At 35.4% G+C, this 27435-nt stretch overlaps 5 protein-coding genes across 5 annotated transcripts; 2 read left to right on the top strand and 3 right to left on the bottom strand.

Moving 5' to 3' along the window:
- Window positions 1-350: 350 nt before the first annotated feature.
- LOC120426318 (uncharacterized) lies at window positions 351-18702 on the top strand. The gene is made up of 10 exons (XM_039591077.2): window positions 351-464; window positions 521-1739; window positions 1959-2227; window positions 5917-7163; window positions 7333-7447; window positions 7515-7787; window positions 8120-8264; window positions 17567-17706; window positions 17885-18331; window positions 18400-18702. Exons 1-10 carry the CDS (start codon window positions 372-374, stop codon window positions 18553-18555), a joined length of 4104 nt encoding a protein of 1367 aa, XP_039447011.1. The 5' UTR covers window positions 351-371; the 3' UTR covers window positions 18556-18702.
- On the bottom strand, window positions 1652-5703 carry LOC120426331 (protein ARV1). The gene is made up of 2 exons (XM_039591091.2): window positions 5563-5703; window positions 1652-2392 (listed from the first exon to the last, which is right to left on the bottom strand). Exons 1-2 carry the CDS (start codon window positions 5701-5703, stop codon window positions 1757-1759), a joined length of 777 nt encoding a protein of 258 aa, XP_039447025.1. The 3' UTR covers window positions 1652-1756.
- LOC120426329 (leucine-rich repeat protein 1) lies at window positions 5841-7182 on the top strand. The gene has a single exon (XM_039591089.2). It carries the CDS (start codon window positions 5911-5913, stop codon window positions 7165-7167), a length of 1257 nt encoding a protein of 418 aa, XP_039447023.1. The 5' UTR covers window positions 5841-5910; the 3' UTR covers window positions 7168-7182.
- LOC120426330 (titin) lies at window positions 7223-8688 on the bottom strand. Its single transcript, XM_039591090.2, has 3 exons — window positions 8462-8688; window positions 8101-8396; window positions 7223-8034 (listed from the first exon to the last, which is right to left on the bottom strand). Exons 1-3 carry the CDS (start codon window positions 8557-8559, stop codon window positions 7253-7255), a joined length of 1176 nt encoding a protein of 391 aa, XP_039447024.1. The 5' UTR covers window positions 8560-8688; the 3' UTR covers window positions 7223-7252.
- Window positions 18703-19784: 1082 nt separating the features above from the next.
- Window positions 19785-20902, bottom strand: LOC120426342 (protein SET). The gene is made up of 2 exons (XM_039591103.2): window positions 20322-20902; window positions 19785-20257 (listed from the first exon to the last, which is right to left on the bottom strand). The coding sequence occupies exons 1-2, from the start codon at window positions 20740-20742 to the stop codon at window positions 19935-19937; spliced, it is 744 nt and encodes a 247-aa protein (XP_039447037.1). The 5' UTR covers window positions 20743-20902; the 3' UTR covers window positions 19785-19934.
- Window positions 20903-27435: the final 6533 nt, after the last annotated feature.

Raw genomic sequence — 27435 nt, 5'->3', positions numbered from 1 at the left:
ATTCTTGAGTTTTTCAGGTCCAGTAAACAACATATTTCTCAAATTTTTCTTCTTATCTGCACCCAAAAAGCAAAAAAAGAAAATGTTTTTTATTAAACCTTTTCTAAAAAGATCTAGAATTGCTCTGTTCAAATTGCAAAATTTAAGATTTTTATAACCATTTTTTCTTGACAATCATGTTATCTATATATCCATGGACCTTATCAAAAGATATGCAAGCAAAGTCGACCAAAGAGCCAAGTCGACATTCGAAGGAAGTGAACAACTCCGGTGAGATTTGTTTACATTCGCGCTCTCGAGCTCCCGCGGCAACTTTCGTTTTGAATTGAATGTCGCTTGCATTTAAAATTTTCCTGTAAAATTATATCATTATGAATCGGTTAACGAAAATTTTTCAACCTACGCTAATCGTCCCGAAAAATGCCGTCGTCAAAAATCAGGACGTGACCTCGAAAAGCCAACGGGTAAGTTTCGGAAGCAGTTCAAACTTTCAAGCCTTAATTCGCCACCCCCCTTCCAGCTAATGCTCGAGCAGGGCCTGATCCGGCAGGCCGGCAACGGAACCTTCTACCTCATGCCCCTGCTGCAGCGCTCGCTCCAGAAGGCCGTCGACCTGGTGGACCACTTTATGCAGCGGCACGCGTCCGCCCAGAAGCTCACCCTGCCCATCCTGACGGCGGCCAGCCTGTGGCGCCAAAGTGGCCGCCTGGAGAGCGCTGGGCCGGAACTGATGCGCACCACCGACCGGCACGGCAAGCAGCAGATCCTGGGTCCCACGCACGAGGAGAGCATCACCGCGCTGGTGGCGTCCATTTCGCCCGTGTCGTACCGGGCGTTTCCGCTGCGGCTGTACCAGATTTCGACCAAGTTCCGGGACGAGATGAAGCCTAGGTTTGGGTTGATGCGCGCGAAGGAGTTTTTGATGAAGGATTTGTATACGTTTGATGTGGGACGGGGAGAGGCGAGGGAGACTTATGAGGAGGTGAACGAGGCGTATCGGAAGTTGTTTGATGCGGTTGGGGTTGGGTATGTTAAGGTTTGCGGGGACACCGGGACGATTGGGGGATCGGAGTCGCATGAGTATCACTTTCCGAGTGAGGTTGGGGAGGATCAGCTGGTTTGTTGTGGGGAGTGTGGGATGGGTTGGAATCAGGAGATGTTTGGGGGGTGTGAGAGGTGCGGCGGGGCCAACGTGAGTCGGCAGGCCGGGATTGAGGTGGCGCATGCATTTATTTTGGACGACAAGTACAGTAAAACGATGGGGGCGAAGTTTTTGGCTCAGAACGGAAAGCCGGAAACGTTGCAGATGGGATGCTACGGGATTGGCGTGACGCGGTTGTTGGCGGCTGGAGTTGAGGTGTTGTCCAGTGAGAAGGACATTCGGTGGCCGTTTGCGTTGGCGCCGTTCAAGGTTTGTTTGATTCCGCCGAAGGAAGGCAGTAAAGAAGCTGGGCTGGGTGAAAAGTGGGTTGAAAAGTTGAATTTTGAAATTGGAAAGCTGAGTGGAGTGGGTTCGGATGTTTTGGTAGATGATCGTACCAACATGACCATCGGGAAACGACTTATGGACGCGCGCAAGACCGGATATCCGATAGTGGTTGTGATCGGACCAAAAGCTGCTACCGAAAGTGGAGAACTGTTTGAAATTCACAATCATGTGGATGGAAGTCAGTTAAACCTTAGCTTTAGTGAAACTCTAGCCGAAATTAAACGCATTTGTGATAGTCAGTTTAGTTATTAAGAGTCATAAGAGAGTTTACATTAAACTGTTTAGGAATGCACTGATTTCCGTTAGAAAGTACGTCTTTACGATGAATGCCAGCAGTACGATGACGGCCGACCGTGTCCGCGTGCAGCCACTGATCACGGAATGAATCTGCGTTAGCGAAATCACAAAGTAAGCCACCACAAGGCTGATGTGGATGGCCATTCCCGGGTCGGACGTGTTCTGCTTCCAGATGATGATGGGAATGAAGAAGAATTTCCCGATGCTCGCCAGAACCACTCCGTGCAGCAGGGCCATCGGGTAAGGTTTGCCCGTGTCATGGCCGACGTCCACGCGGTGCAGGATTCGGGTGAACAGATACAGAAACAGGTACAGCAGTATCGTCCCAATGAAAATGTGCGCCAACGAAACGTAGAAGCCCTTCTCCGCGAGGAACGGGTCGGCGTGGTCCGAGCGGTAGCGTACGTTCGTGAATCTGCTGAAGGCCTCGGTCCACAGGCAGTACGCCTCCAGCAGCACCAAGATTATGCCTATTTTCCACAGATTTTTGCAGTCCGAATTGTACAGGATGTGGCGGTAGGCGGGCTTCGATAGCAGAACCAGATCGATCAGGATGATGAGCACCTCGAACTCGATGTACTTGTCCGCAGGGTGGTTGCATTTTTCCTATAAAAATGAATAATTCGTTTAAAAAAAGTGCAAAGCGTTCTGTTACACTTGACCGATCTGACAAAGGACTTTGCAAAATATCTTGAAATTAAATCCGTTTTATTTCAATCATTTTATTTTCGAGTCCAAGTAATAGGTCTATTCCCGTACTGCAGAATTCTGCAATTCTGCACGAAATCGGCAGCAGAGCGTTTCCGTACTTTTCTGCAACAAAAGTAACTTTTCTCTCAGGCAGAACTTCTGCAATGAGAGAGACAGAAGTTGCAGCAAAACCGTTCCCGTACTTTTCTGCAAGCTCTCTCTTCTCTTTCGTGTTGAAAAGTAACTGCACGTTTGTGTGATAGATGTTGAATACACGCTTTCATAAAAATTGCAAGTTGGGTGAAATCAAGCATTTTATTATTAGTTGTAATAAATTTGATGTTTTATTATTACTAAATTCAAGTAGTCTTATTGAAGGGACGTTTGTACATTTTGAGTTGATGGGTTTTGGGGTAGTTTTTTTTTAATTTCTGGTTTTAATAATAACGATATTTTAAAAAAATAAATTTCAAATAAATATTTGTTGAGGGATTAATTTTTAATCTTCAATTGTTTTCGAACATAGGTACTAAATATGTATGTTAAAATAATAGGTAAATTTAATGGGAAAATAATTAATTGTACCTGCAACGGTGCTACCAATTTGTATTCTTATATGAACAAAAAAAGTAATTTTGTCGAACTTTCAATGCAGAAATCATAAAGGAGATATTAGACTATACAAAAAACAAACAGGCAAACTGTAAAATAGTGCGAGAATGCGAGTGCGAGTAGTGAAATACACTCAACCCCCGGTGGTTGGTCACTTTTTCGTTTGACACTTTTTTAGTTTGTACCCCGTTGGTTGGTCAAAGTCAAACTAAAAAGTGACGAACTGTCAGTTTGTACAAGGCGCTCACGCAAACTATCAAAACAAACGTTTAGTAGTATTTGTGAACGCCGTGTAAAAGGGGTGTCAAACTAAAAAGTGTCCCCGTTCGTTTGACAACAGTTGGTGTCAAACCAACGGGGTTTGAGTGTATATTTTATTGAAAATCTAGACTTTCGGTACACTCAAATTCTAAAATTCTTAAATTCTCAAAAAATAAAAAAATAAAGTAAAAAGAAATTACAGGCCACGGTTTCAACATTTGAATGAAAAAAGTTTAAAAAATGCATTATATATCCAGTTCTTTAGCAATCATAAGTTTCCAATAAACTTCAAAATAAACTTTGAAAAATGTTTGCAACGGCCTTAGTTTTGAAATTGTAATTTCTTTGATTTTTTAACTGTTGCTTTTGAATTTTTGATGTTTTGAACTCTTGATTTTTTTTAATTTGAATTTTTAAACATTTGATTTGATTAATATTTTTAATTTTTTCAAATTTTTTAGCTTTGAATTTGTTATTTATGTTTTTCTGATACAAATATTTGCTTTTTAAATTTCCAAGACATCTGATTTATTTTTTTAAGTTTCTCTATGTGAAAATATTATTTTTCTTATTATTTGTATTTGTGAATTCATTCGAATTTCTAAATGTTTGTGTTTCCATCTTTTAATGGTTTTGATTTTTTTTTTATTTTGATGCGTCATCCTTGTTCTTCCATGTGCCCTCTAGCCATAATTTATTCATGTTATACTGGATACTTTTTTCTGCTATTCAAAAAAGTATTTATGATCCTTTCTATGTTTAACCTTTTTTCGTATATTTTTTTTTAATTATGTGTGTTAAACGTACCTGCAACTCTCAAGTATTGGAACGCGCTACCCAGGCAAAAGTTTTGCGGCTTCTCGCCTTGCAGAATTTCTGCAAAAGAGAGAGATGAAGAGAGCGAGCTGAAAAGTACGGGAACGTGCTGCAAAAAAGTGACTTATGCTGGCTGCAGAATTCTGCAGAAGCTGCAGAAATTCTGCAATTCTGCAAGTACGGGAATAGACCTAATATTATATTGAATGAGTAGAACCGGGTCCAAAAATTAAGCTTAAATTTGTGATATTATTGTTCACAACGATAAAGCTTATTTTTCTGAGTACAATGACCCTTTGAATGACCGCGAAGGATTTAAAATGAATTTTTAATTCATTTTTTAAAAATTAACTGACAGCTCCGTTCCAAGGAGACCATAGTTGATCCACCAAAAAATGTTGTCTTGTCAATATTGTTTGCATTAAAATTAAAAAAGCTATCAGAAATGGTTTTTAATCGTGTTTTAAACCAAAAAAAAAATCAAATTATTCGCTCTACAGCATTGCCTTGGCGTTCTCGATTGCGAGATTCCTACTCGAAACTAGTTGTTCGAAGGCTTGATTGTTGAGGCAATTGCAAACCTCTTTTTACACCTTAGCTTCCATCCACCCCGGGATTCGAACTGACGACCTTTGGATTGTTAGTCCAGCTGCATACCAGCGACTCCACCGAGACAGGACCCAGGGAGACGACTCCTACACCTGGACTGAGCTAACGACCTAACCTTTTTAGGTTAGTCCGGGGCCAACATTTACTTCCCTTCCGACGGAAGGCGTGATCAGACAAATCTCGTCTCGAAAAATGCCACCGGGACCGTCTGGGATCGAACCCAGGCCGACTGGGTGAGAGGCAATCACGTCACGCCTACATCACGGTCCCGGTTTTTAACCCAATTCTGTCGACCCCCAATGGAACATCTCTGAGGGCACCCGTCACTCCAGCCCAATCACGAAATATTCTAGCAGAGCTGGTTCTGTCAGAATCCTGCTAGAACGATGGAACGTTTATGCTAAACTGCTGTTAGAATATCCAGCTCTGTAAGAACTCTGCTGGAGCGCCGTGACTGGAAGGTTGTGACCAATTCCTGTGGTCGGAATATCTCGAGGCCCCCAGTCATTCCGGCTGGCCTGTCTCGGCTTGAGCTGCTTCTTGCTCCTGGTGATTTGCTTTTCGACCAACTGCTTCTGGGCCTCCAGATCCAGTTTGATGTTCACCTCTCGAGAGAATGATTTTCCTAGACTGACCGAGCCGGGTTTTAGCGGCCTACAGTGGGAACTTCAAGTATCTAAATGGGAATCGTCACGTAACGCGCAACACTTTTCGTTTTTCTGGATTGACACCGCATCTGAAGTAGAGCCCTTGGGACCGAAATCCTGTTGTAAATCGTTTAAACTTACACATTCCGTAATTTTAAGCACGGTCGAGCTGATTCTTTTGTACAACTCTTGCACCGGACTTCCACAGTTTATGCACACGTATTGTTGAGGTTTATTTTGTCCCCTCAAAAGGTTGAAATAATGCTGCAATTTCTGTTTCATTTTGCCCTACAATTTTTAATGATAGTTTGATTTGCTCAAAATGCTAAATTTCCCGAAACAGCTGATTTGCGCAGCTTGTTGTGACAGTTTGCGACAAAAAAAAGTCGACCAACCCGTTTGACAGGAGGTGAACAACGCCGGCGTAGCGCGCCAAATGCAAACCAAAATATTCGTGCGTTGAGAGAACCGGGTCGGAGAATGTGAACCATGAAGCTAATCTGCGAAACGTGCGTGGTCAACCGGTCCGGACCGCCGTCCGGCGGCAAGCGAGCCTTCCAGAAAACCGTGCTGGCGGTGGGTAACGACAAAAAGTCCTCCTCGTCGTCGGAGGAACCGGTCATCATGCTGATCACCAACTCCAACAAGAGTGGCACCCGGTACGGGTTGCGGAAGAATGTGGGCAAGATCTTTACCCGGTTTTTGGCGGAGGGAAAGGCGACGATATCGTTCCAGATTCCCGAGCACGACGTGCAGATCAAGAGCGAGGTCGTTCAGTTGACTGGGTTTTTGAAGGTGCTGCGAGCGGTGCTTACGGGAGCGGGAGTTGATGGTCCGGATGGGGGCGCGAAGCTGTCGTGTCTGTCGATGGTGAATAAGAAGACGTCGGCGGTGCTGGCCGCTTCGAATAAGGTGCTGGCCACAAAGTGCGTCATTAAGAGTAGAGGGGAGTATCCGTTGAAGGGATTTTCGAGGAATTTGGTGTCTTTGCAAATCTCGGACATTAAGCTGTGCCGGTTTGATCCGCAGATCTTGCTGCTGAAGAGTTTGAGGGTGCTGAATTTGAGCAACAATTGCATTGAAAAGATTCCACAGGCGCTCGGTCAGATGAGACTGGTGGAAGTTGATTTGTCCGGGAATGCACTTCAGAACCACGCGTGGGAATGGCTGCGGGAACCGGCCATCCAATCGAGCCTGCAAAGTCTCAACATATCCTCCAACAACCTCACCTACTTCCCCTCGAGCTTAATCTACTGCCGTGTCCTAGTCCGTCTCGACATCCAGATGAACCACCTGCAGAAGCTGCCCTTCGCCGTCTGGAAAATGTCCCGCTTGCGCTTCCTCAACCTGGCCCGCAACCAGCTCGCATCGGTCCCCGAATCCATGACCCGCATGAAGCTCGACCAGCTGGATCTGTCGGAGAACAAGCTCAGCCAGGACGCCAGCACCGTTCCAGATCTTCGCATCCCCGCACTTCCCGGCCAGATGCCGGCGCTGTGGGAAATGGCCGCACGCGTCGTGGTCGCCCGCAAGATTCACTACGCCCCGGGCATTATTCCGTTCCTGCTGGTGGAAATCATGAACCGCACGCCCATCTGCGGCTGCGGACTGCTCTGCTTCACGTCACGGGTCTACGAGCGGGCCAAAGTCGTCCGGCTCAACTGCCAGCACCTGATCATGGACAGTAACCACGTGGTGTACGCGGACGCGGTCTTCTGTAGCCAGCGGTGCAGCACCAGGCAGTGATTCGTTTATTTATTTTGTTAGCATTAGGTACTTTTTAAGAAATAAAACAATTCAGTCTGTTAACATTAAAATTAAAACGATTTATTCAATCCTCCTCGGCTTCAAACATCCCGAGCACGTCCTTCATGTTCTTGATGATCATGCGATACTCTTCAAGCTTTCTAGTCAGGCTCTCGTTCTCCGCCCGGCACTGCTCGTTCTCTGCCATGCAAGCTTCCAGCTCGCGCTCGAGCTCGTCCATCTCGGCGCTGTGTTTGGCCTTGCACTGCTGCAGCTGCTGGTCCGCCTCGTCCAAATCCTGCAGAAAACCCTCCTTCGGCAGCTGAATGTACTCTTCGCCCTTGAAGATAAACTCGTTCATCGACTCCTTGCGCCTCTCCATGATCGTCACCCGGAGCGGTTTGTCCGGAATGCTAGGAGCTTTCGCCGGTTTGGCTGGGGCAGGCTGCGGTGGCTTCGGCGTTTCTGCGGTCGCGACACTGTTGCTGCTGCTGGCCTTAACTGTTTGTACCTTTTTGGCTGTTTTCGGCGATGAGATCTTCTTCTCCGGCGACGAGGTGACCGTTGTTTCGACGGGTGGTTCAACGTCCGGCTTTGACTTCTTCGCCAGAACCGGACTGGTGACGGCCGAACTGGGGCGCTTCTTAATCTTCACCTTGCGCAGAATGATGTTCTTCTGAGGGGTGCCGAGCGTTGGAATCGCTGCCATACCGGAGGAGGAAGTCACCAGCGTTGGAAGCTTCTCCACTTTGATTATTCTGGCTTTTGCGGGGCTTCTCGGCGGAGCAGCATCCTCCTGGTTGAGCTGCTGCAAATCGTCCATGTAGATAATCTCCGTCATTTGATTCTCATCAGTGTCAAGCATCTCTAAAAAGTAAAATCCTCAAATCAACAACTAAAACCCTCAAAAGAAACAATTCCAAACCCACTCACCAAACTCTGTCCCTTCCAGATGCTCCTCCGTCTCTCCCTGCGAAGACGATGTACTCCCAACAATTTCCGCCTCCCCCAAAATCAACTCATGCTGCTGCTGCTGCTCCTCCCCCTGCTGCGGCTGATCATCGGACGGTTCCGTTCCGTACTCGTACGGGATGGCCGTATTCAATAGCATCTTGCGGCGCGCACTAAAGCACATATAAATCTGCGAAAAGTGCAAATCGCACATAAATCGCGGCCCCGACAGACTCGTATCGACGGCGCCCAGTTCAGTCCAGCGTTTCGCTCTCGCCCTGAAAGGTTATGTTGTGATTTAGAACTTTTTCAAACGTTACTTAAAGCTAAGCGTTAAACTTACTCGTCCTTCGGGAACTGAAACAGCGTTCGCTCGGGATGTTCCGAGTTGGTGACGGCACAGTTGCGATAACAGCAGCTTCGTCTTTGCTGGCGGCTCATCGCGGCAGGTATGGCTATTTAATACCAGTTTGATTTAGGTAAAAAAATAAACTTTTTCAACTTGGCGTCGTCCTGATTCTGGAATGCCGCGATTTTGTTGTTGTTTTCAAAACATTTTTGGTCGCTCTGACAGTTACGGCAGTGATGCCAGGCAATCTTGCGTTTCAAAGCGTTGCAGAGCGTTACACGCTGCGTTTGAATTTAGAGAGTGCACATGCAGAATTCTGTAAATCTGACCGATTTGCAAAAGCAATGTTCTGTAACAATCACATTTACAGCTTTTTTTGAGTATTGAGTAACAAAAACGCTTTTGAAGTTTATGAAACAGATTTTTGCCTTCCTCACCTCAGAGCATCATTACCGGTGCGTTGCGGAAATTGTTGCTATTTTATTAACCCGTAACGCTTCTATTTTAGTTTAGTCACCCGGTCCCACACCGGTCGTTGCTAAATTGGGTTAGCAATTTACTACCCGGCAACCTTACCGGTGGTTGCTGTATGGCAGTTTCATGAAAATTATTCGAAATCATTGTTTGAAGAAAATATAAAAGCTTTCACCATTTTAAATTATATTTTTTTATTGATACAAAAAACATACTACAACAACAGAAGGCGCCTTCCAGAACCACTTTGGATGCTTATTGGCCAAATGGCCAGTTAACATGGAAACGGATACCAGAAAAATGGCCAACTTGATTATTTTTATGAAACCTTGTCATGTTGGATATTAAACTTTATGGAATTGAAAGATATGTAAATCTACGGTCATGCCGATGTTTGCTGACCCATTCTGGCCAATCTGGAACCGGTTACAGGTGGCCCCTTGGGGACACTTCCGGAATATGAGAGAAACCCTGTAATCCGACATATCAAACTTCATGAAATTGAAAGATATGTCAATCTACGGTCATGCCGTTGTTCACTGACCCATTCTGGCCAATCTGGAACAGGTTACCGGTGGCCCCTTGGGGACACTTCCGGAATATGAGAGAAATCCTATCATCCGACACATCAAACTTCATGAAATTGATAGTTATGTCAATCTACGGTCATGCCGTTGTTCACTGATCCATTCTGGCCATTCTGGAACCGGTTACCGGTGGCCTCTTGGGGACACTTCCAGAATATGAGAGAAATCCTATCATCCGACATATCAAACTTCATGAAATTGAAAGATACCCATTTTGAATGATCATGTAAAATGGCCCGTTGACCACTTGTAAAGTGATTTTATACTTTTTCAAAATTATGGTTTATTTTAAGCTTTTATATGCTAATCTTTTTTATTTTTTTTGTTAATAAAAAAACTTATGATTTATCAATATTTTGATCCCCACTTTAGGATACAAATAATATGTTCAAAATATTTTATAATTAAAACAATTTCACACGTTTCAATGTGAGTGAAACTAGTAAATGTCGTCAAAACTTTCATCAAACATTTTTAGAAATATCAAAAAGACGTTCAAGTTTGCCTTTGGTAGAATTCTGTAATAGATGCAAAAAAAAAGTTTTCTTTATTAATTTGCAAGTCACCCTCAATCTTACATTGCACTTCATTAGGGATTCGAACTCATTACAGTTAGATAACGAATCTGATTGACTATCAACTGATTCAGGCAGACAAAATGTGGAAATCGGAGGATCAAGTTTGCAGCAAATATTTTACAAAGCTTTCGTCGATCAACCCACCCCTCCACCATTATTAAAAAATTGTGAAATTCTGGATCTCAAGAATTTTTCATTAGCCACACTTAACTTATAGAAGAATTGTTCAACATGTAATGTCACCACAATTTTCGAAATATAAAAACAAAACATTTTTTTTTTGAAGATGCAAGTACATTCAGCTAAGAACTTTTTTTTCAAATACCAGAAACAACAATACCGATAGAAACTCGTTATTTTGTGGTTCCTATTATTTTGAAAAGATTTTTTTTTAAATAACAGAAATGTCTGATTATTTACATTAAAATAACGTAATTTATTTTTTTAACAACATTTTTTTTTGTAAATTTGACCCGCAAGCTCATTTGAGCTTCAAATTTGGCCCGGCCTTCAAAAACTTTGAGCACCCCTGATCTACGGTCATGCCGCTGTTCGCAGACCCATCCTGGCCATTCTGGAACCAGTTACCGGTGGCCTCTTGGGGACACTTCCGGAATATGAGAGAAATCCTATCATCCGACATATCAAACTTCATGAAATTGAAAACTACCTTAATCTACGGTTATGCAATTGATCGCTGACCGTTGGTTGAAATATCTATGAATTTCATGAAGTTTGATACATCGGATGATAGGGTTTCTCTCATATTCTGGAAGTGTCCCCAAGAGGCCACCGGGAACTAGTTCCAGAATTGCCAGAATGAATAAGCGTACAATGGCATGACCGTAGATTGACACATCCTTCCAGAAGTGTAGCCAGAATTTTGGTCCGGGGGGGGGGGCTTGAACATGATATTTTCTTCTTTTTTCTTCTTCTTCCCTCTCTCCCATATGTCTTCCAAAAAAAATTCAGAGGGGGGGGGGGGTTTGCCCGAAGCACACCCCCTTAGCTAGGTACCTGCATCCTTCAATTCCATGAAGTTTGATATGTCAGATGATAGGATTTCTCTCATATTCCGGGATTGTCCCAAAGGGGCCACTGGTAACCGGTTCAGGATTGGCCAAGATTGGTCAACGATCAACGGCATGACCAAAGATTGGCATATCTATCAATTTCATGAAGTTTGATATGTCGGATAATGGGGTTTCTCTCATATTCCGAGAGTGTCCCCTAGGGGCCACCGGTAACCTGTTCCAGATTGGCAAGAATGGGTCACATCGGCGAACATCGGCAAGACCGTAGATTGACAAATCTTTCAATTTCATGAAGTTAGATATGTCGGATGGTAGGGTTACTTTCATATTCCAGGAGTGTACCCAAGGGGCCACCGGTAACCGGTTACAGAATGGCCAGAATGGGTCAGCGAACAACGGCATGACCGTAAATTGACATATCTTTCAATTTCATAAAGTTTGATATGTCGATGTTTATTTACATATCTATCAATTTCATGAAGTTTGATATGTAAGATGATAGGGTTTCTCTCATATTCCGGAAGTATCCCCAAGGGGCCACCGGGAACCGGTTCCAAAATGGCCAGAATGGGTCAGCGAACAACGGCAAGACCGTACATTGACATATCTATCAATTTCATGAAGTTTGACATGTCGGATGATAGGATTTCTCTCATATTCCGGAAGGGTCCCCAAGGGGCCACCGGTAACCTGTTCCAGATTGGCCAGAATGGGTCAGTGAACAACGGCATGACCGTAGATTGACATATCTTTCAATTTTATGAAGTTTGATATATCGGATGATAGGGTTTCTCTCATATTCCGGAAGTGTCCCCAAGGGGCCACCGGCAACCGGTTCCAGATTGGCCAGGATGGCTCAGCTAATAACGGCATTACCAAAGATGGACATATCTTTCAATTTCATGGAGTTTGAAGTGCAACATGATGAGTTTTCACCAAAAAAGTCAAGTTGGCCGTTCATCGGGTACCCGGGAACCGGTTCCAGGATACCCGGAAGTGGCCACTAACACTCCAGAGTGGTTCTGGCAATCGTGTATTGTATTTTTAGTAAGTTTTATGGATCAATTTCAACCATTGTGAGAGTATTTGTATCACATATATGTGTAAAACATTAAAACATGAACTTTTCGGATGTTCCGGATTTCCGGAACCGGTAGGTCACCTGGCCCTGATATTAATATTTGTGGTCAAAGTACAGGTAAATACCTGTCTAATGCAACCCGGAGCATCCTGATTGGCTGAAATTTACCGGAGATACAGGTCGTCAAAGTTGGGGTCTCAAAAAGGTCTTTTTTCGGTTGTAGCCGGTGTCCAAATCCGGTTTTCCATGTCGGTTTCGAAAAGGGGACATCCTAAGCTTTCATTTGTGACCAAAAGAACCGGAATCGGTCAAAAACTGGATTTATGACGATTTTTTAAAGTTTGGGGTCGACGAACCTCAATACCTTATGTGGGAACCAGCAAAAAAAAGAAGCATCCTCCCTGATGTAAAGGGAACTCCTTCCGGATGTTTTTGCCGGCTCTGACTATCGGAAGTCCAAACAGCATCCTCCCTCTTGCACAGGGAACTCGTTCCGGATGGTTACGAAACCAGCAAACATCATCCGGAAGGAGTTCCCTGCGCATGAGATGATGCTGCCGGATTTTTTTGCCAGCTCCGTGACCATCCGGAAGGAGTTCCCTGCGATAGAGGAAGGATGCTGTTTTCAGAAAACTGGGAAAACCATTCTCATGAACAGTCAATCCTTCAGTAGCCGGTTCCGTGGCCAGTAAACCCGGAATCCAGGCCATTTTTCACGATACTTACCGGATTTTCTATTACCGCAATCCAACTCCTTCTTAATTTTTGCGCGGTTTGGTCACTTCGACCGACAAAAGACGAAAAAAAAACACATAAACAACATTCGAACATAAAAACTGAACAAACTTTGTTTTGAACTTTGACAGTTCCAAGTTTTAGTTGCGTTGCTAGCGCGTTGCTAGATTTGGTAACTCGCTCCCAACCGACGCGTTACGTTTTAGTTTAGCAACCCATTTAGCAACGACCGGTGTGGGAGCAAAGTTACTAACACGCGTTACAAAACGCTAAAACCGGCCTAATACTCACGCTGGTAAGGTTGCTCTAAGGTTGCTCTCACTGAGGCAAGGCTTTAAAATCACTCGAAAAATGAACTTCTTAAATACACCTTCTAGATATACCTTCACGTATACCTATCGACTCAGAATCAAATTCTGAACAAATGTCTGTGGGGATGTGTGTAGACATGATTTTTTTTCCACACGATTATCTCAGAACTGGCTGAACCGATTTTGGCCGGATCTGCCTTATTCTGTTCGTTTTGGGGTCCCCTAAGACCCTATTAAATTTTATTCTGTTTAGTGAAGTACTTTTAAAGTTATGCCATGAAAAAGTTTTTTTGTATCTACAAAAAAGGATGATTTTTGCATAACCTCAAAGGCCGGGACTTTTTGCTTACGCGCGAGAGCCGCAGAGCATGCGTATCGCCCGGTTGCCACATTGCTTAAGCAGTGTCTGCGTCTCTTCTGGAAAAAGTCTGTTGTAATTATGTTGCTGACTGAATACATCATTTTGTCTCGACAAAGATTTACACGAACTTTTTACTGAAATATACAACTCATAAGCATGCAGCATGCAATTCCATCGTGCATCTAATGTTGGCATATTAACATTTTTAAATTTAATTACAGCCTTTTCTCCTTTATTTTGGAGAGTTGGTAAAAAAAATGAAAATTGCTGTTCTGGTAAGAACAATAATTATAAAAAATTAAAAAGAAAAAAAAATAAAAAGATTAAAGAAAACTCTTCAACCAATTTGTAAATACAACCTAAAATACAACATGAATGTGAGGAAGGCAGCAACCACCTTAAGGTGGATCAAGTAACGTTTTTATGTATCCAGGTTTTTAAGCGGAGATGGCGTTCGAATGGTGAACGCCCGAAATGTCAAAATCGCGCAGTAGCACCAATATTAGAAGAAAAATGTGGCTGTCATGCCATGGCACACTTTTTCCGTAATGTTGGTACCACTGCGTGATTTTGACATTTCGGGCGTTCACCATTCGAAAGCCATCTTCGCTTAAAAACCTCGATAGGTATGTATGAAAAAAAAAATAAATAAAAAAAAAATAATAAATAGTATTTTAGTTTCTTAAATTTCACAAATAATTCAAAAGTTTCAAATTTTAAAAATTTGTAAAACTTTCTTATTTTGTTTTTAATTTCTATCTAATACCCAAGCAACACACTTTGTCAGATAAACGTATTTCCTAACAGGTTGTATAACCAATCCCCCTTGTTACCACAACTTGTTCTACAACTCCTGTGAACTGGAAAAAGCGCACTTTTTTCTTTTGTATAACTTGCCAGAAAAAGATGCAAGTTATCAGAGTAAGTTGTACAAATGTATTTGACAACACTGTGCTATCTAACAAGAGATTCAACGAAAAAAGGGGGTGTGGTTTACGGCTGTGCTGTCAAATCAAAGCGCACACTGGAAAGGAAAGTTAGATTGAAAACAGCTGTCTAACCGTCGACTAACTTACATGTAAACAAACGTTTCTTATTAGAATTTCAATCAACGACAAAGCTAATTAAAAACGTACGCTTGTTTCTGCAAGATTTATTTAAAATAATTTGAAATTGAAATTTAAAAAAAGAGAAGCAATCATGGCGCGCATGTGATTAGTGAGAAATTCCCTGCATGGCGAACTTTTTAGATTTTCCTTTTTTGGTGAACTTCCTCTTTCCCAAGATTCGATCCGATGACTTCGACGATTTGTTGTTATCTCCACGGCAGGCCCAGGCGCGCTTCCACATCTCTCCACGGGGCTTCATAGTAAACAAGCTGGCCCAAGCGTCAATAAGAAGGCTGCTGTCTGTTTTGATAGCTAAAGAACTTAACTCCAACGAAGGCTGTCATTGGAATTGAAGTTATATAAGTTTGTTTCAAGTCAGTTTTTATAACTCCACTATATAACTTTGTTATAACAAACCGTTTCAACTGTCATTTCGATTACCGTACCACGGAGTAATATTGAAAATCGGTATGATTTTGATTTGTTGTTTCCTCTATCATAAACTCTATAAGTTGTTAATTTTTATAGCTTTTACCAGCGATATGTTCACAAATGAATCGGTCAACAATCAAAACTATTGCAATCTTCAATAAATAAACATTATTGAAACTCTAAATTCCTCATGTACAAATTTACACCACCTAACAACACGCAATGTCAAGTTGAATACACTCAAACCCCGTTGGTTTGACACCAACTGTTGTCAAACGAACGGGGACACTTTTTAGTTTGACACCCCTTTTACACGGCGTTCACAAATACTACTAAACGTTTGTTTTGATAGTTTGCGTGAGCGCCTTGTACAAACTGACAGTTCGTCACTTTTTAGTTTGACTTTGACCAACCAACGGGGTACAAACTAAAAAAGTGTCAAACGAAAAAGTGACCAACCACCGGGGGTTGAGTGTATGTATGTTGAGCATCAGTTATATAATCTATTCTCCGATAACATTTGTGTAACAAAGCGAGAAAACCTAAGGTTATTTATAGAATGGTTGGCCACGCCCATTTTTCAGCAGATGCCGTCACATGACAATGTTAGATAAGCAGTGACACAAACAGTGCAATATTGTTTTTATTCAACAAACTGTTTTCGAGTGAAACATTGCAGATAAGGGAACAGCATCTTGGCATATCAGCACTTTGACGTTCAATTACAGCTCATAAAAAGTATTTTCAAGTGAAATAAAGTGATAAATAGCTCAATAGGAAGTGAGCAAGCAAGTTTCTATCAAAAGTGTTCCAAAATAAATTGTTTAAATAGTGAAAATCAGCAAATTGGATTGAGTTAGGAGCAAGTGCTTACCCTCCCAAACATGTGAAAATATTCCCTATGTTGTGTGTTAAAGTTGGAAAAGAGTGAAGTTGACTGTGTTGTAACACTTGTTTGGCACAAATCTCAAGAGTTACATAAGTCAGGTATACAAGTAGTGAAATAAACTGTTATTTAACTAACGTTGAAATTTTTTCTCGTATGTTGATCAAAAACAGCTGTCTAACTGTTATACAACAGACGACAAGTTATGAGTGCTACTTGGGTAAATTTCTAAAATTTCTAAAATCTCTAAAATTTCTAAAATTTCTAAAATTTCTAAAATTTCTAAAATTTCTGAAAGTTCTATAATTTCTAAAAATTTCAAAATTTCTAAAATTTCTAAAATTTCTAAAATTTCTAAAATTTCTAAAATTTCTAAAATTTCTAAAATTTCTAAAATTTCTAAAATTTCTAAAATTTCTAAAATTTCTAAAATTTCTAAAATTTCTAAAATTTTTAAAATTTCTAAAATTTCTAAAATTTCTAAAACTTCTAAAATTTCTAAAATTTCTAAAATTTCTAAAATTTCTAAAATTTCTAAAATTTCTAAAATTTCTAAAATTTCTAAAAATTTTAAAATTTTTAAAATTTCTAAAATTTCTAAAATTTCTAAAATTTTTAAAATTTCTAAAATTTTTAAAATTTCTAAAATTTCTAAAATTTTTTTAAATTTCTAAAATTTCTAAAACTTCTAAAATTTAATTTTTTTTTAAATTTCTAAAATTTCTAAAATTTTCTAAAATTTTTAAAATTTCTAAAATTTTTAAAATTTCTAAAAATTTTAAAAGTTTTAATATGTCTAAAATGTCTAAAACTTCTTAATTTTTTTTTTTTATTTCTGAAAATTCATAAATAAAAAAAAAATCTCAAAAGTTTCCAAACTTGTTTTTAAATGTCTAGAATTTTTAAAAGTCTAAAATTTCAAAAGAAAAATAAAAAAATACAATCTCAAAAGTTTCCAAATTTGTTTTTAAATTTCTAGAATTTTAAGTTTCTAAAATATCTAAAATTTATAGAATTATAATTTCTAAAATTTCTTTAATTATTAAAATTTCTAAAACTTCAAAAATTTAATAAATTTAAAAAAAAAGTACAATCTCAAAAGTTATTAGGCTTTCTAAAGTTTCTTAAAAATTTAAAAGTTCTAAACATTTCTAAAAATTTCATGTTTTTTTTTTGTTAATTTTTTTTTGCTTCCTGATTTTTCGGGCCGATTTTGACGGAAATTTTGGTACATTTTTTAAATTTTAAAAATTTTCTAAATTATTATTATTTTTATATTCCAAAAATATATGTTAAAAATTGCGATCGTAATTTTTCGATGATAACTCTTAACAATTATTAAATTATTGAATTAATTTTTTTGCCGATGGTAGATCGTAATCTCATGATTTAATTACTTTCGAAAAATCTCAGTCGTGAGTCGAGAAATTATTACGATTGATCACCACGGTAAAATCCACAACAACCTAAATACCGACTTTTTATCCAGGAGTTCACAGACCTCTTGTAAGCAAAATTTGGCAACTCTGATTGTGACAGTTTGCGCGCTTCTGTCAAACTTTCGGAACATCTCGAGGTTGCAGTCGTGAAGAAAAATCGTCCAGAAGTCGCACAGATTAAAATGGCAGCAACCGGAAAGTTATCGCTTCTGGTAAGTGCGCACATTGTTTACCGGGTGCCAACCCATTCCGGCGGGTTAAAAGTGGGCGTGCCCGCCTGGGATTTGTTTCTTCTGTCATCGATTGTTTGTGGCTTTCAATTAGGTTATGAAGTCACTTTGTGTTGGCTTTCGATTATGTAATTTTGCTCCGGATGTTTTCCCGTTCCAGACCCGCCAGCTGAGCACCAGCTCGGCCACCGCCCAGCTCGTCAAGCCCCCAATCCAGGTGTTTGGCCTCGAGGGACGCTATGCGTGCGCGCTGTACTCGGCCGCCTCCAAGACCAAGTCGCTGGAGGCCGTCGAGAAGGACCTGAAGAGCCTGCAGAGCCAGATGCGGGCCGACCCGAATGTGCGCGACCTGCTGGTCAACCCGACCATCAAGCGCAGCCTGAAGGCCGCCGCCATGAAGGATGTGGCCACCAAGGTCAAGTTCAACGCTGCCACCGGAAATCTGCTCGGCTTGCTGGCGGAGAATGGCCGCTTGGGCCGGCTGGAGGGCATCACGAACGCCTTCTCGCTGATCATGGCCGCCGACCGGGGTGAGGTCGTGTGCGAGGTCAAGACCGCCAAGCCGCTGGACGACTCGCAGCGCAAGCAGCTGGAGGGTGCCCTCAAGGTGGGGAATTGGAATCGATTCTTTGCAAGTTCTTCACTCTAAAACGCACTTTTTTTTTCTTTCGGTAGGCATTCCTGAAGCCGAACCAGACCATCCAGCTGACCGCGAAGGTCGACCCGTCGTTGATCGGTGGAATGATCGTGTCCATCGGGGACAAGTACGTCGACATGAGCGTCGCCAGCAAGATCAAGAAGTACACCGACATCATCGCGGTTCCGGTCTAAAGGGAGGAACACAAGCTGTTGTTATATCTTTAGAACGTGCCAGGATGGAGGCTGCCACTGCTTTAAGATCAGTAACGTGGAAGCCGGTGTAGCGATTGGTGTAATACATGTAATATGATAAAATCACGAATAAAAACGAAAAATCCAGCTGTTGCAGCATTTGCATTTTGGCCGAAAACCATTTTTCAGATTATGATTGTTAGGCTTTCTTTTATTGTTAATTCTGGTTGAAATGACCAAACAGTTTATTTGATACATTTTATTTAGGATAAAACAGTGATTTTCGTTCAATTCAAATCATTTAACTAGTTTATTACCAACAGATTATCGTTACCAATAGAACAACGTAACGCAGTTGTGGGGGAGGGGGGGGGGGGGGGGGTCAGAGGCCGTGTTACGCTCCATACAAAATTTTAAAAAAATGTATGGAAATTTTGTTACGAGGTGGGGGGGTCTCAAAATCTGAATTTTTAAGAATTTCTTGACTCATTTTGATCTTGTAAGGCGCTCTTCATAAAATTTATAAGAACACTCATAATCTAAGAGCACTTATTTAAATTTAATTTAGAAAAAAGTCAGTTTTCCACCTAGCTATCTTATTCCAAACTATTTAAACATAAGGTTGTGTGTAATAAAATCAGCCATTAAAACTCAATTTAGGACCCAATTGTCTTTGCCTTAAATGTAATGCATAAATTGCGGCGAAAAAAACTCAAAATATAAGCAAAATCAATATTCCTTGGCAAAGTTTTGCAAAGCGTCCAAACAATCGAATCGGCACTGTGAATGACAGCTGGTTCAGTAGATGGTTTGTGTCCTTGCTACAAGAAAAGCTGCCCCCGCGCGCACAATCAAGTAACGAATCAACTGTGACTTTTGAGTTTGAGCTTTTCTGCTCCCAAGACACACATGACATCTACGAATGGCTGAGTGCTCGGTTGCCTACTGCTAGGCGTTTTAGTTTGGCTTGCTGTTGAAGGAAATTATAGTTTGCGAGATTTAAAATGTTTTATTCTTAAATTAGTCATGTTTATTAGTGTATTTCAGTTTGGTATTATTCAACAAAGAAATCTAAGTTTGAAAATACCTCTAAACTTTGAAGTTTAATAGGTTCCGTGGAGTCAATTGATCGAATTGCTTTAAAAAATGTTCAACGAACATTATTTCGAAATAATAAGCTGAAAAGGATATCGAAATTTGGAAATCCATGAATTTGAAACTCAACCAAATTGTAGGCATACCAGAATGTATAATTTTATTGAGGTTATTTCCACCGTAGGTTACGGTTCCTGCTCTACTAGTCAAACACAGTCATTGGGTGCAACTCTACAGAATTAAACAAACATTTTACATCGAATATGCGCGCCCACCCCCCCTTCCTAGGCTTCCTCCTCCTCATCCTCTATTTCGTCCTCCTCCTCCTCACCCTCGTCCCCAAAATCGTCATCGGCGCCATCCTCTTCCGCTTCCGGCTCGACCTCAATGTCCGGCACCAGGTAGTACTGCAACGGGTTCGGCCACAGATCGTCCTTGATCAGCTCGGCGATGTCGTCGTTGATCGGGTCGTTGTTGTCCGTGAACCAGTCGAAGAACGTCCGGTACTCGAGACCCCGCTTGCGCCGGTTAGCCATCGCCTTCTTCGGCAGCATCTTGGTCAAATCCCGCTTCCACTTGATGGCGGTGCTCATCGAGACTGGCGTTTCTGCAAGTGAAAATAAACACGTTAAAGACAGCCCATTTCCAACGGTTCCAAGCAAAAAACCTACCCCCGCTCGATCCCAGGTTGAATTCCTTCGTCAAGACTTTGTTCTCAAAGTACGGGTTCTCCTCATCAAAGTGAAAGTGGATGCGGTAGCCGCTCTTAATGTCCTCAAACTCCTCCACATCCAGCTTCTGCATAAACTGTAAGCACTCTTCCTCTTCTTCCTCGAGGATTCCGGATATCTGGGGGTGATTCACGATCGCTGTCACCCAGAAGCTGGGAATCCGCTGGATGATTTCGTTTCTCTTTTGAAAGAACGGCTTCCGCAAATTGTTGTACTTTTGCTCCACTTTCAGAATCTCCTCGCTGGCCTTTTCGTTCAACGCATCAATTTCGTTCTGGCAATTATCAATTGCTTCCAGTGCTTCGGATTCGTCCTCCAGCGCGTCATCCGATTTCTTTACCTTTTTCGCGATTGAAGCCATTCCGAGTCCTTGTACGCGCACCGGCTTATCCTGATGGCAAAGAGGTCAACCGACAGGACCACAGGTTCTTGGGAAATAATATTAGCAAACACCTCGTTTTAGAGCGAGGCTTGATTTTTCGCTAATGGCGGTGTGTATTTGCAACGATGAAAAGCCGCCAATGACAGGCGGGACGGAATAAAGGCAGCTACAATCATAGGTAAGCGTTATTTTGCAGTTTGCATTAGTGTGAGTGCATACTCCGTGCTAGGTAGCTGTAAATAACATCAAAACAAAAGATAAATAACGGTTGCTTATTTTTATCAGAAAACACAGTTAATTTACCTGTAAACTGACTACCGCGGACCTCAAAACACAAAACGTTAAATGGCTTTGGCCCACTACACACCCCTCAGGCAAACGTTTCAACCTTCTGTAAAAAGCTTTGGAACAGAATGACATCTGGCAAGCTTAACCGGTTGAACCGGTAGGAAACTGTTGCAGGATTGGAAGATGTTTTGTTTTACGTTAAAAGTCTGCAAAAAATATATAAGTTATAAAATTTTAATAATAAAATAAATACAATTTTAAAGATAATAAAAAGTAAAAAAAAACAACATTAAAAATAACGCTGCTTTCAAATTAAAAAAAAAAAACAATTCTAAAGTTCCAAATTACAAAATTGCTAACAGAAGGTTCTTCAAATGCAATTAAACAAAAACTAGGGAAAATTTTACCAAAAAACCTAGTGAGATCTAAACATGTGTGCAATATAATCAGCCTTTTTAGCTCAAATTAAAGACGCAATTATCATTTTGACAATGACCTGTTGTTTCTTAATTTGCAAAATAGTTCCAGTTGTCAAAATACTTATCAATCCTGCGCCTTTCTTCTCAAATAAAAAAAAAATCAAAAAATTCTAAGATTCTAAAATTCTAAAATTCTAAAATTCTAAACTTCTAAAATTCTAAAATTCTAAAATTCTAAAATTCTAAAATTCTAAAATTCTAAAATTCTATAATTCTAAAATTCTAAAATTCTAAAATTCTGAAATTCTGAAATTCTAAAATTCTAAAATTCTAAAATTCTAAAATTCTAAAATTCTAAAATTCTAAAATTCTAAAATTCTAAAATTCTAAAATTCTAAAATTCTAAAATTCTAAAATTCTAAAATTCTAAAATTCTAAAATTCTAAAATTCTAAAATTCTAAAATTCTAAAATTCTAAAATTCTAAAATTCTAAAATTCTAAAATTCTAAAATTCTAAAATTCTAAAATTCTAAAATTCTAAAATTCTAAAATTCTAAAATTCTAAAATTCTAAAATTCTAAAATTCTAAAATTCTAAAATTCTAAAATTCTAAAATTGTAAAATTGTAAAATTCTAAAATTCTAAAATTCTAAAATTCTAAAATTCTAAAATTCTAAAATTCTAAAATTCTAAAATTCTAAAATTCTGAAATTCTAAAATTCTAAAATTCTAAAATTCTAAAATTCTAAAATTCTAAAATTCTAAAATTCTAAAATTCTAAAATCCTAAAATTCTGAAATTCTAAAATTCTAAAATTCTAAAATTCTAAAATTCTAAAATTCTAAAATTCTAAAATTCTAAAATTCTAAAATTCTAAAATTCTAAAATTCTAAAATTCTAAAATTCTAAAATTCTAAAATCCTAAAATTCTGAAATTCTAAAATTCTAAAATTCTAAAATTCTAAAATTCTAAAATTCTAAAATTCTAAAATTCTAAAATTCTAAAATTCTAAAATTCTAAAATTCTAAAATTCTAAAATTCTAAAATTCTAAAATTCTAAAATTCTAAAATTCTAAAATTCTAAAATTCTAAAATTCTAAAATTCTAAAATTCTAAAATTCTAAAATTCTAAAATTCTAAAATTCTAAAATTCTAAAATTCTAAAATTCTAAAATTCTAAAATTCTAAAATTCTAAAATTCTAAAATTCTAAAATTCTAAAATTCTAAAATTCTAAAATTCTAAAATTCTAAAATTCTAAAATTCTAAAATTCTAAAATTCTAAAATTCTAAAATTCTAAAATTCTAAAATTCTAAAATTCTAAAATTCTAAAATTCTAAAATTCTAAAATTCTAAAATTCTAAACTTCTAAAATTCTAAAATTCTAAACTTCTAAAATTCTAAAATTCTAAAATTCTAAAATTCTAAAATTCTAAAATTCTAAAATTCTAAAATTCTAAAATTCTAAAATTCTAAAATTCTAAAATTCTAAAATTCTAAAATTCTAAAATTCTAAAATTCTAAAATTCTAAAATTCTAAAATTCTAAAATTCTAAAATTCTAAAATTCTAAAATTCTAAAATTCTAAAATTCTAAAATTCTAAAATTCTAAAATTCTAAAATTCTAAAATTCTAAAATTCTAAAATTCTAACATTCTAAAATTCTAAAATTCTAAAATTCTAAAATTCTAAAATTCTAAAATTCTAAAATTCTAAAATTCTAAAATTCTATAATTCTAAAATTCTAAAATTCTAAAATTCTAAAATTCTAAAATTCTGAAATTCTAAAATTCTAAAATTCTAAAATTCTAAAATTCTAAAATTCTAAAATTCTAAAATTCTAAAATTCTAAAATTCTAAAATTCTAAAATTCTAAAATTCTAAAATTCTAAAATTCTAAAATTCTAAAATTCTAAAATTCTAAAATTCTAAAATTCTAAAATTCTAAAATTCTAAAATTCTAAAATTCTAAAATTCTAAAATTCTAAAATTCTAAAATTCTAAAATTCTAAAATTCTAAAATTCTAAAATTGTAAAATTGTAAAATTCTAAAATTCTAAAATTCTAAAATTCTAAAATTCTAAAATTCTAAAATTCTAAAATTCTAAAATTCTAAAATTCTAAAATTCTAAAATTCTAAAATTCTAAAATTCTAAAATTCTAAAATTCTAAAATTCTAAAATTCTAAAATTCTAAAATTCTAAAATTCTAAAATTCTAAAATTCTAAAATTCTAAAATTCTAAAATTCTAAAATTCTAAAATTCTAAAATTCTAAAATTCTAAAATTCTAAAATTCTAAAATTCTAAAATTCTAAAATTCTAAAATTCTAAAATTCTAAAATTCTAACATTCTAAAATTCTAAAATTCTAAAATTCTAAAATTCTAAAATTCTAAAATTCTAAAATTCTAAAATTCTAAAATTCTAAAATTCTAAAATTCTAAAATTCTAAAATTCTAAAATTCTAAAATTCTAAAATTCTAAAATTGTAAAATTGTAAAATTCTAAAATTCTAAAATTCTAAAATTCTAAAATTCTAAAATTCTAAAATTCTAAAATTCTAAAATTGTAAAATTCTAAAATTCTAAAATTCTAAAATTCTAAAATTTTAAAATTCTAAAATTCTAAAATTCTAAAATTCTAAAATTCTAAAATTCTAAAATTCTAAAATGCTAAAATTCTAAAATTCTAAAATTCTAAAATTCTAAAATTCTAAAATTCTAAAATTCTAAAATTCTAAAATTCTAAAATTCTAAAATTCTAAAATTCTAAAATTCTAAAATTCTAAAATTCTAAAATTCTAAAATTCTAAAATTCTAAAATTCTAAAATTCTAAAATTCTAAAATTCTAAAATTCTAAAATTCTAAAATTCTAAAATTCTAAAATTCTAAAATTCTAAAATTCTAAAATTCTAAAATTCTAAAATTCTAAAATTCTAAAATTCTAAAATTCTAAAATTCTAAAATTCTAAAATTCTAAAATTCTAAAATTCTAAAATTCTAAAATTCTAAAATTCTAAAATTCTAAAATTCTAAAATTCTAAAATTCTAAAATTCTAAAATTCTAAAATTCTAAAATTCTAAAATTCTAAAATTCTAAAATTCTAAAATTCTAAAATTCTAAAATTCTAAAATTCTAAAATTCTAAAATTCTAAAATTCTAAAATTCTAAAATTCTAAAATTCTAAAATTCTAAAATTCTAAAATTCTAAAATTCTAAAATTCTAAAATTCTAAAATTCTAAAATTCTAAAATTCTAAAATTCTAAAATTCTAAAATTCTAAAATTCTAAAATTCTAAAATTCTAAAATTCTAAAATTCTAAAATTCTAAAATTCTAAAATTCTAAAATTCTAAAATTCTAAAATTCTAAAATTCTAAAATTCTAAAATTCTAAAATTCTAAAATTCTAAAATTCTAAAATTCTAAAATTCTAAAATTCTAAAATTCTAAAATTCTAAAATTCTAAAATTCTAAAATTCTAAAATTCTAAAATTCTAAAATTCTAAAATTCTAAAATTCTAAAATTCTAAAATTCTAAAATTCTAAAATTCTAAAATTCTAAAATTCTAAAATTCTAAAATTCTAAAATTCTAAAATTCTAAAATTCTAAAATTCTAAAATTCTAAAATTCTAAAATTCTAAAATTCTAAAATTCTAAAATTCTAAAATTCTAAAATTCTAAAATTCTAAAATTCTAAAATTCTAAAATTCTAAAATTCTAAAATTCTAAAATTCTAAAATTCTAAAATTCTAAAATTCTAAAATTCTAAAATTCTAAAATTCTAAAATTCTAAAATTCTAAAATTGTAAAATTGTAAAATTGTAAAATTGTAAAATTCTAAAATTCTAAAATTCTGAAATTGTAAAATTCTAAAATTCTAAAATTTTAGAAGCATAAAAGAATAAAAGAATAAAAGAATAAAAGAATAAAAGAATAAAAGAATAAAAGAATAAAAGAATAAAAGAATAAAAGAATAAAAGAATAAAAGAATAAAAGAATAAAAGAATAAAAGAATAAAAGAATAAAAGAATAAAAGAATAAAAGAATAAAAGAATAAAAGAATAAAAGAATAAAAGAATAAAAGAATAAAAGAATAAAAGAATAAAAGAATAAAAGAATAAAAGAATAAAAGAATAAAAGAATAAAAGAATAAAAGAATAAAAGAATAAAAGAATAAAAGAATAAAAGAATAAAAGAATAAAAGAATAAAAGAATAAAAGAATAAAAGAAAAAAAGAATAAAAGAATAAAAGAATAAAAGAATAAAAGAATAAAAGAATAAAAGAATAAAAGAATAAAAGAATAAAAGAATAAAAGAATAAAAGAATAAAAGAATAAAAGAATAAAAGAATAAAAGAATAAAAGAATAAAAGAATAAAAGAATAAAAGAATAAAAGAATAAAAGAATAAAAGAATAAAAGAATAAAAGAATAAAAGAATAAAAGAATAAAAGAATAAAAGAATAAAAGAATAAAAGAATAAAAGAATAAAAGAATAAAAGAATAAAAGAATAAAAGAATTAAAGAATAAAAGAATAAAAGAATTAAAGAATAAAAGAATAAAAGAATAAAAGAATAAAAGAATAAAAGAATAAAAGAATAAAAGAATAAAAGAATAAAAGAATTAAAGAATAAAAGAATAAAAGAATAAAAGAATAAAAGAATAAAAGAATAAAAGAATAAAAGAATAAAAGAATAAAAGAATAAAAGAATAAAAGAATAAAAGAATAAAAGAATAAAAGAATAAAAGAATAAAAGAATAAAAGAATAAAAGAATAAAAGAATAAAAGAATAAAAGAATAAAAGAATAAAAGAATAAAAGAATAAAAGAATAAAAGAATAAAAGAATAAAAGAATAAAAGAATAAAAGAATAAAAGAATAAAAGAATAAAAGAATAAAAGAATAAAAGAATAAAAGAATAAAAGAATAAAAGAATAAAAGAATAAAAGAATAAAAGAATAAAAGAATAAAAGAATAAAAGAATAAAAGAATAAAAGAATAAAATAATAAAAGAATAAAAGAATAAAAGAATAAAACAATAAAAGAATAAAACAATAAAAGAATAAAACAATAAAAGAATAAAAGAATAAAAGAATAAAAGAATAAAAGAATAAAAGAATCAAAGAATAAAAGAATAAAAGAATAAAAGAATAAAAGAATAAAAGAATAAAAGAATAAAAGAATAAAAGAATAAAAGAATAAAAGAATAAAAGAATAAAAGAATAAAAGAATAAAAGAATAAAAGAATAAAAGAATAAAAGAATAAAAGAATAAAAGAATAAAAGAATAAAAGAATAAAAGAATAAAAGAATAAAAGAATAAAAGAATAAAAGAATAAAAGAATAAAAGAATAAAAGAATAAAAGAATAAAAGAATAAAAGAATAAAAGAATAAAAGAATAAAAGAATAAAAGAATAAAAGAATAAAAGAATAAAAGAATAAAAGAATAAAAGAATAAAAGAATAAAAGAATAAAAGAATAAAAGAATAAAAGAATAAAAGAATAAAAGAATAAAAGAATAAAAGAATAAAAGAATAAAAGAATAAAAGAATAAAAGAATAAAAGAATAAAAGAATAAAAGAATAAAAGAATAAAAGAATAAAAGAATAAAAGAATAAAAGAATAAAAGAATAAAAGAATAAAAGAATAAAAGAATAAAAGAATAAAAGAATAAAAGAATAAAAGAATAAAAGAATAAAAGAATAAAAGAATAAAAGAATAAAAGAATAAAAGAATAAAAGAATTAAAAGAATAAAAGAATAAAAGAATAAAAGAATAAAAGAATAAAAGAATAAAAGAATAAAAGAATAAAAGAATAAAAGGATAAAAGAATAAAAGAATAAAAGAATAAAAGAATAAAAGAATAAAAAATTGAAATAAAATGTCTGCACACCCCCGTTTCCTGGCAGCCCTGCTATCACTTTGGTGCGGCGAACCGGTTCGTGTGTCAAAGCCGCGCGC

This window comes from Culex pipiens, chromosome 3, assembly GCF_016801865.2.
Source record: "Culex pipiens pallens isolate TS chromosome 3, TS_CPP_V2, whole genome shotgun sequence".
Taxonomy (NCBI): Eukaryota; Metazoa; Arthropoda; class Insecta; order Diptera; family Culicidae; genus Culex; species Culex pipiens.
Note: the sequence above shows the minus strand (reverse complement) of the source record. Positions and strands in the feature narration are given on the sequence as shown.